The sequence below is a fragment of the Syngnathus scovelli genome, chromosome 6, assembly GCF_024217435.2.
Source record: "Syngnathus scovelli strain Florida chromosome 6, RoL_Ssco_1.2, whole genome shotgun sequence".
Lineage (NCBI taxonomy): Eukaryota > Metazoa > Chordata > Actinopteri > Syngnathiformes > Syngnathidae > Syngnathus > Syngnathus scovelli.
In genome coordinates this window covers 3,063,746-3,073,315 of record NC_090852.1, presented here as the reverse complement: position 1 = coordinate 3,073,315, position 9,570 = coordinate 3,063,746, and the positions used below count along the sequence as shown (strand labels likewise).

The window sequence follows — 9,570 nt, the reverse complement described above, 5'->3', positions numbered from 1 at the left end:
ACATATATACATACATACATATATATATACATATATATCACATATATATATACGCACACACACATACACACACACGCACCGTATTGGCCCGAATGCAAGACGATGTTCTTTGCATTGAAATAAGACTGAAAAAGTGAGGGTCGTCTTACATTCGGGGTCTAGACATTATACCCATTCACTTGTGCGCAGCGGTAAGTTAAAAGGTTGCTGGTGTCGACTGAGTATGTTGCTGTGATCGTGTGCGTCTTTGACACAAAGTGAGTATGTACATTTCATTGTTACTACTGTCCACTGTTGTGCCGTTTGTCCGATCGCGGTTTGCTTCGTGTGCGCGCCGTTTGATTGACAGCTCCGGCGCGCTCCTTTAAGTTTGACTCGCCTCGTACGAGTCACCGTTACGCAGCAGCACGGCGACTAACGGTCACCAGCAAATGTATTTTGTTGTCTCGATGACTTATGTTTGGTGTGTTGCCGAGAGTATGTCATTTATGGTTATTTAGTATAGCGGAACCCTTACGCGCAGTTAGTTATGTAATGTGTGCCGTCAGAAGTTGAGCGTTGACTTACGTGCTGTATTTCTGTCTGTTGCAGAACCACACACACACACACCCTTCACACACTTCATACAATAATCACACACACAAGAATCACATTCACACACCCAAAGACTCACACTACACACACCTGCTCTCACATCCTTACAACCAAACGTGTCTATACCCTTTTGCCAGTTTGCCTGTATGCCCCTATGTGCCACAGTGCCGGTTACTTTTTTGTCAATAATTCAGTAAAGCAATCAAAATTGAACCTCCTATGTTCTGACCGACACCCGGGGCGAAAAGGGCATAACCATCCGAGCCAACACCCTATACAGTCCTCAAGCTCCCCAACAATAGTGGTAGCAGTTTGCATTATTTTATTGCAATGTTTTTCTTTATTCAAATTTGTTTCAAGACTACAGCTACAGTTAGACTTCACTTTGATGGTTAATGCAGTTATTGCAATTTTGTTGTTTTATCACAGTAGTTTATTTACATTTCAAAATCCAGAAGCCATTCATTTACAAATGTGATTGCACTTTAGTTTACATATTTAAATGTTCAGATATTAAGATGTGATAGACACTTTTGAATGAGGCAAAATAACATGCTTTTTCTCTCAAATATATTGCTATAATCATTTGTTTCAGATGTAATCATTTTCTGCATAAAAATTTAATTTGGTGTTCAAAAAGTATTTTTTCAAACTTGAGTTTTGAAAAAGAGGGGGTCGTCTCATAATCAGTGTCGTCTTATATTCGGGCCAATACGGTAAATAAAATGTGGACTAACTATACAATAAAAAATGCGATTATTACTATTAAATATTTTAATCTCTTGACAGCACTCATATATAATATACGATATATGTACACACACTAACACTTATTCTAAATATTATATACATACCTTTAATTGGAAGAGTGTATCTGCAGAAAGACAAATGGGAATCAATTGGATTATTAATGTACGTGACATAGAAACAGGCCAGTATGGCATTAACTCATTTGATACATGAAACATTCAGTGATCCCTCGTTAATAATTGTTCATAAAAGTCTTGTGCGCATATTGTAAGAATAAATGTAATTTATTTTTGTTATTTTCTTATTTGTTTAAATAATTTATTTTCATGAAAATCAGTTTGACTTTAAAATGTTTGTAAAAGTGTTTAAATACAAAAAAACTTCAAAAGTACAATATAGTGTTTAAAAAGACAATAAAGGTTCATAAAAGTATTTTATGGATATTGTAACAATAACAATTTTTTTACATCGTAGATTTCTACCTATCGCGGGTGGTCTTGGAACCAATTATCCGCGCTAAACGAGGGATTACTGTATTGCAATGAAGATCGTGTGTTCAGTTCGGGCAAAAAGCCTGCACAGACGACTTTTCCATGCTTACTTGGAGAAAAAGGATGCTGAGCACACAGACCTGCTGCTCCAAACAAATGTTCGGCGGCTAAGTAGAGGCAGATTTTTGGCCAGGTTTTCAGAGTTGTTGCCTGAAATTATGGGGTTGCTGACCCTTTCAAAGCATTCAGATTATCAGAGGACCAACAGTGCCTTTTAGATTTTCTTTCCTCACCATTCTGATGGGCGAGCTCAACCACTTGAATTTAGAGCTGCAGGGTAACGATAAAGATGTAGTAAACATGGGGAGTTCAGTGAACATGTTTAAAATTAAACTACAGCTGCTGCAGCATGGCAATCTGCGCAAATTACCTCACATGCAAGCAGAACTACTGCGTCAAGTTAAAGGTGTGACACAATTTGACAGTACATGTTTATCAGGAGCCTGTTCAGAGCATCTTGTAAGAGTTTGAGAGATATTTTACTGACTTTGCATCCATTGAGCCTGTAACCAGGTATGCTCAACCTGGAGCGCAGGTGATGTTCTGGAAAATGCTGGTGGAACAGTATCCCAAACTCAGATGTGCCTTGAACCTGACATGAACTTGAAGTCTTTTTGGATCAACTTATCTATGCGAATTTGCTTTCTCACACATGAAAATCATCAAGTCAAAGTACAAATCAAGAATAACTAATGACCACCTTGTTTTGCCTACACCTTGCAAGCAGCTCCTACACTCCAGATTACCTGAAGCAAACTGCCTCCTCCCAGTGTCAGGTCTAGCACTAAGGTAGGAAATTATTTATTTATTGAAAAAATATCAGAGAGGTACTTGTCTACTGTTTGGGGGTGGGGGTTCTGTTTTTGTTGTTGGTCAAATTAAGGTCAGTTATAGTTATTGACCGTCATGCAGATTACCAATTCAATTGTGTGTGCATATGTGAGACGAGAAAGGAGAGGGATCTAATATCTGCTGGTTTATTTAACAACAAGATAAAGTGTTATGAGGTTAGTGACCGCAGGTTAGAAATGACTTGTCTGAGTAGATCTCAGGACCTTAGCTACTTATAAAGCATATCTTGGGTCAAAATGGCTGGGTGCAGCATTTGCCTCACTGTCATTATTGGAAACAAGACACTCGGGAAATTAATGCTAACGTATTTGCTAACCGTCTGTCCGAGCTAGCAAGCTAAAGAAAATAATATATTATGTGCAACAAAACATTTGTGTTGCTGGTGAGGTCTGTTAAATAACCTACCGTCCATGTCGAAATGTACAATTTCCGCCTTTGTTTTGCTTGACAGACTGAGTCCAAATTCACAGGCTGCGTCCTCGGAAGGCCGTTTTTTTTTTTTTTTTTTTTACCAGTTTTTAGTTGTGTTGGCTCGTGAGTGAACGATTCGCACAAAAAGAACGAATCCTTTCAGTGAATGAATCACTTCCTAAAGTGATTCGTTCTTTTTTCCCGTTCATATAACTTCAACCAGTAGGTGTCGATAATGCCCATTGAAGCTGGTGCCACCTCGCTGTAAAACAAAACGAAGAAGAAAATGACGTAACTTCCCATTCACGAACGAGTCGTGATTTGCATTTCCCGTTCACCAACGAACGAATCTTTGAGTGAACGAATCACTCACTGAGTGAATCACTCACTGAGTCATTCGCAGTTCGAGTTCACCGCGAGAACGGATCTGTGAGGGAACGAATCCTGGTGTTGGGTTTGCAGTTTCGTAGTCCATTTTCTCTCCGACACAACACGACACGACACGATGGTGGCGTTTGGTATTTACTTCTTTATTGTTCCTCGCTCACTCTCAGCTCAACACCTGTGCTACTTCCCGTTGCCGAAAACAAGGTAAAAGCCAATGGAAAGTGTCCACAGTACATAAAAGAGAAAAACGTCACGTCACTGCAGTCCACACAAAATACGGCATAAGACACCGTACAAATAACACATTGACATATATAATAATACTATGAGAGCACAAATAACTCAACACCTGGTTTTCCGGTTCGCGAACGAGTCAATGAGTGAACTGCCTTCCTGTGCATCAACGGATCAGTCAGTGAATTTGTTGCGTCTCCTGGCGTGAACTATGTAAGCCCGAATGTAGATTTGCGATTTACTTATAGTAGGTTTTAAATAACGTGTATGCATATATATGCCTAAATATTGTTATCCAATATATCGACTGCAGTTTGACATTAGATTGCTGGTTTGAGATGTACTTTTATTATTATTATTATTATTATTATTATTATTATTATTATTATTATTATTTTAATAAACATTTGTTATAACTTGTCTGGTGTTTTATTTCTTATTTTTATATTCGCCAATCAAAACATAAAAATCAGACATTTGGCTAACTGCTTTTTATGACAATATGTATATGTGTTTTACGTTGAGTTGGTGTCCCCAAAATTAACAAATGTCAGCATAACGTTTTTTTTTTCAACTTTTTATTCAAACACAAACACATTGGATATAATAACACCATCAACTACAAGCCAACAAATACAAAATTAAAACATCAATGTCGGCATAAAGTGTGTCGGCTGGCAATGGCATAGCGGCAATGCTGTCACTCACTCGTGAATCTTCGCGAACGACCAATCAGCAGCGCCAGCGAGCGTTAGATGGAGGAGGGGACTCTACGAGTCAGTGACGTTATTTCCCGTTCACGAACGAGTCAGTGACGCAAGTTCCCGTTCACGACCGGGTGAGAGACTGTTGCCAACGGATCAGTGTGGAGGTGTTAATTACCCGAGCCAATTATTATTATACATAATAATTGGGGGGTTGTGTCGTTGTATTGTTGGTTCCACTGGATGTTGTAAAAAATGTTTTAAAAAAGCCGGATCAGTGTGTGTGTGTGTGTGTGTGTGTGTGTGTGTGTGTGTGTGTGTGAGGGGGGATTCATTGAACGATTCGTTTGAACGACTCTTTCGAGTGAACTGATTCAAAAGTTCCAGTTCACCTAAAGGAACGGGAATGCACATCACTAGCTTTTAGGCTATATTACGTCGTTTCCGGCGCGACATAAAAGCACGTCACGTGACACACGAATGCCATCTTGAAACAGGCCATCGTTTCTATGGAGACAGACTTGTTTCTTATTATTACGTTTTAAAATATTTATTTAGGTACTCAGAACACGTAAACACAACTGCCAGTAGGCAACAAATATAGAACTGAAGAAATAAAGCACTCAAATACAATGTTTTGTGTGCTTTGGAAATTGTAGCAGCAATAGTTACATATATTAGGGTTGGAATTGGGGGGTTAGATCACCAAATGATTCCCGAACGCGGCACCGCTGCTGCTCACTGCTCCCCTCTCCCCCAGGGGATGGATCAAAATCACACGGGGATGGGTTAAATGCAGAGGACAAATTTCACCACACCCAGATGTGTGTGTGACGATTATTAGGATTTTAAAGACTTTACATTAACCTAATGTAACATTAATGGTTACATAGACCTAATAAATGCAGCCCGCGTCTAAATTTAAACTGGCCTGAAGCATTGTGTCATAAAATCAATAAGTGGCTCGCTGGCAATGTCGCGGGTATATTGTTTTTTGAGTAACAAAGACGTCTCACACGTAATGGTTATAAGTATGTTCTCTTTTGTGTCCTTCAATGCTCTGGTGGTACACTTTACGGCAGACCGTCAATTGTCTCTTTTTACGACAGTTACTGCTATCAGTACATCTTCCCCCTCCATGAGAACAACATATTCTGGAAAGACCTTATTACGGAAAAGAACCCACAATAATAGGTATATGAAACAAGCAAAAAAGGTATATGAAACAAGCAAAGTAAACTGAGCATTCAAAACACCTGCATATCATTTAAGAATACATCTGCAAGTGAATTATGAAAGCTACCCACCCCCCAAGAGTCAGTGATTGTTATTCTTGGTAGTCCATCTCTACAGGTCAAGTTTAACCACAGGCTTTCTGGTCCGCTCAGACCTGCGCAGCTGAACGGGCTGGTGCGTCATCTCAGTGTTGTCCCTTCCTCTCACGTCTGCGTTGCACAGAACATCTGATGCATTGTCACGATCATCTTCATGCTCTCTTGCGCTTATCTCTGACTCGCTTGGCCTGTTCTCCTGCCTGGACTCATCCTGTGATTGCCATGGCTCCTTGGTTTTCAGTAGATGCCTCCTGTTTCTGCAATAGACATCACCATTTTCTGTCATGATATTGTATGATCTGGGAGCAACTTTCTGCAACACGATGGCTCTACGATCCCACGACCCAGGCCCTTCCATGCGAACTACCTCCTTCTTCTGCAGTGGCACTAGAACTTTCGCTGTACGGTCATGACATGTCTTTTGTCTATGTTGTAGGATCCTGGCTTTTCCTGCCCATACATACCTCATCTCCATTTACGGGTGTGTTTGAATGGCAACTGGGCAGTCAAGTACGGATCTTGCGGCCCAGGAACAGCTCAGAGGGTGACTTGTCACTTTCCAGCGAGGCTGCTCTGTACGACATCAGAACCAAGTATGGGTCAGTCTTGCTACGTGCTGCCTTTTTCAAAAGTCTCTTCACAATCTGTGCTCCTTTCTCTGCCTTACCGTTGGACTGTAGTTAAAGAGGACTGGAGGTCACATGATTGAACTCGTATTCCGAAACAAATCTCTGAAACTCATGACTAGCATAGGCAGGGCCATTGTCCAAAACCAGAGTTAGCAGGATCCCCTGCCTGGAAAAGATTGCCTTCAATTGTGTTATCACAGCTCTAGATGTGATGCTGGGTAATAGATATATTTCAGGATAGTTTGAGTAGTAATCTATTACTAGCAAATAGTCCTTGCCCACATATTGAAATAAGTCAGTTGCAACCTTCTCCCATGGGTGTGACGGTAGCTCGATGGAAATAAGGGGCTCCTTTGTTTGCTTGTACTGATACTCCTGGCATGTAGCACACTCACTAACCAACCTGTCAATGTCAATGTTCATATTTGGCCAGTAGAGGACCTCACGTGCTCTTTTAGATTTTTCTGCACCCAGGTGCCCTTCGTGAATCCTGGTGAGTATTTCTCTTCGCATGGCTGTGGGCACCACAATCCTGTTGCCTCTGAGCAGAAGTCCATCCACTACAGAGAGCTCTGACTGGAAGTGATAATATTGCATACACGACCCCTTCTTCCACCCCTCATTTAGATTTTCCATCACCCTCTAGAGCAGGGGTGGGCAAATCTTTTGACTTGCGGGCCGAATTGGCTTCTAAATTTTGACCAGGGGGGCCAAACCAGGAGCAGATGGATGTAGTGTGGAAAGTAATATAAACGACATGTAAAGGTCATTGCATAAATGGTTTTGGCCTTTAGTAGGGAAGTAAAGCATGGATATTCAAAAAACGCTTTTTGGAAACAAATGCATTTATTAACAGCATTAAAAAAATATTTCACTGAAAAACTACTATCAGTGATTCTCATTAAATAAGACACTGTTATTATGAATAACAGTTTCCATCACTTCAGCGCCTGTAGGTCAGACTTATGAAAGATGTTTATCTAATGAGGTGAAATCACATCAAACGGCAAACATTCTGACCAAATACATCATCTTGAAGAATCAGTGAAAGAATACATCTAAATAAAGTACTAATATAGAAATTACTAATAAAGAAATCAAAAAGGCAACACGATGACAGATTTACTGAAAATCAGAGCAGAGCTTTAACTCACAAACACCTGGTGACAGAGGTGAGGAAACGGGAAACACTTCTTTAAAGTCGGCCTTAAAAACTTTAAAAGTTAAGATTAGTCGAAAATAGATGGTGCATCATAAATTCCTCTGTACTTAACATTTGATCCTCAGTTTGTCGGTGAAAAAAGTTTTGCTGAGTCTTCAAATTAGCTGTCAACCTCTCCACTGTAGCCGCTCGTTCATGTGTTGCGTCCTAGCGTAGTTAGCATGCTTCGTAGCAAAGTGACGGCTAATGTTGTACTCCTTGCGACCGTTTCTTGGCATATCAGACATAACGGCATTGATCAGACTTCAGCGAAAAAATATTTTGTTGTCAACTCTTTTTTAAACACTAGGCACTCAGTGTCCACCTTTCTTTTCCCTGGGCCACTCATTTTGCTGGAGAGATTCCAGGGGAAGGTTTGTGGGCGGCTTTGGCGTAAAACTGTATCTGAAAGCTCAGTGCGCGAATTACGAGAATGCTGACGTCACAGCCCACACTCGAAATTTGGCACTGATAGAAATAGAGCGCGGAGTGCGCCGGGTGCGTACTACTGAGTACGTACACGCACTTGCGAATGTGCACCACGCTTTCTGACGCGGCTTCTGGGAGTAAATGCGCGGGCGGGAGTTTCTCTATCTACTGGGGAAATGCAGTCATTGAAGGGAAAATAACCCAAAACAATGTATAATAATACAATTTATTCAGGTTTAGCGGGCCGGATTAAACGGCCCCCGCGGACCGCCCGCCCGCATACACCACTGGATGCCAAGCCCCCTCCTCCTCCTGAAGGAGTACAGCCCCCAGCCCATCTTTCGAGGTGTCCGTAGAAACCTTCGTTATCTTTTCAGGTCTGAAAAATTTCAGAAGACTTCACCTGCTCGAGCTCTTAACAGCTCCTTCTATTCCTGGTCATGTTCATGCACCCACTGGAACACTGTCTCCCGATGTAATAGCTTCCTCAGATTAGCAGTTCTGACAGCCAAATTTGGCACAAATTTTCCCAGATAATTTATCATTCCAAGGGCTCTCTGTACCCCTTTTTTGTCCTTTGGCTTCTCCATGTCATGTATGGCTTTCACCTTCATCTCATCTGGTTGAACCCCAGCCGGAGTGATCATGTCACCAAGGAACGTGATTTCTCTGACACTGAACTGACATTTTTCCTTGTTTAATTTGAGTCTATGGACTATGTCCTGTATCCTCTTGAGTGTCTTCTCCAGTCTTGTGTCATGCTCTTTCTGAGTTGAGCCACAGACTACCACATCATCTACATACACCCTCACCCCATCCAGCCGCTCAATAATTTGCTCCATAGCACGGTGAAAAATTTTATAGGCAGAACTAATCCCAAAGTGCAGGTGTTGGTATGAATACCGTCCAAATGGAGTATTAAAGGTGCAAAGCTTAGCACTGTCTTCGTCAATCTTCAGTTGCCAAAACCCATGTGATGCGTCCATCTTAGAAAAGGATTTAGCTCCTGTCATTTCACTTATTATTTCTTCTCTTTTTGGTATCTGATAGTGTTCCCTTTTAACGTTAGCGTTCAGATCCTTTGGGTCCATGCAAACGCGCAGTTTGTCACTTTTCCTTGATCTGACACAGACCATAGAATTCACCCAGTCAGTGGGCTCTTCCACTCTCTGTATGACTCCCAGACTCTCCATACGGTCCAGTTCGTCCTTGAGTCTGCTGCGGAGCGCAACTGGGACTCTTCTGGGAGCGTGAATGACAGGTTGCGCATCCTCTCTCAGTTTGATGGAGTATGTGAAGGGTAGTGCCCCAAAGCCCTGAAAGGCATCTGCATACTTGTGCACTATAGCAGCATGAGACAGGCCTGCACTGCTTGACAAGGTACATAGTACATCCAGGGTTTCATTTATGGCATGAACTCGCTTAACCAAGCCCAAATCCACACACGCTTTGTCCCCCAGTATGGTCTCATGTCCATCTGGTACAACTGTGAAC

At 41.5% G+C, this 9,570-nt stretch overlaps 1 protein-coding gene and 1 long non-coding RNA gene across 11 annotated transcripts in view; both read right to left on the bottom strand.

The window, feature by feature from the left end:
* The window catches only part of chmp1a (charged multivesicular body protein 1A), a 63,277-nt gene extending 59,805 nt beyond the window's left edge, over positions 1 to 3,472 (bottom strand). Inside the window, exons 1-4 of one of the 10 annotated variants that reach the window (XM_049724487.2) lie at positions 3,153 to 3,240; positions 2,129 to 2,165; positions 1,946 to 2,045; positions 1,449 to 1,468 (exon numbers count right to left, since the gene is read on the bottom strand). In XM_049724487.2, coding sequence (XP_049580444.1) covers positions 1,449 to 1,468; positions 1,946 to 2,045; positions 2,129 to 2,131 — 123 coding nt within the window. In that variant the 5' untranslated portion in view covers positions 2,132 to 2,165; positions 3,153 to 3,240. The other 9 variants (XM_049724486.2, XM_049724485.2, XM_049724489.2 and 6 more) reach the window with 9 other exon arrangements.
* Positions 3,473 to 4,237: 765 nt separating this feature from the next.
* LOC125971357 (uncharacterized) lies at positions 4,238 to 6,629 on the bottom strand. Its single transcript, XR_007482419.2, has 3 exons — positions 6,485 to 6,629; positions 6,282 to 6,390; positions 4,238 to 6,074 (listed from the first exon to the last, which is right to left on the bottom strand). It is a non-coding gene; the product is annotated as an uncharacterized lncRNA (long non-coding RNA).
* Between the last annotated feature and the right edge of the window lie 2,941 nt (positions 6,630 to 9,570).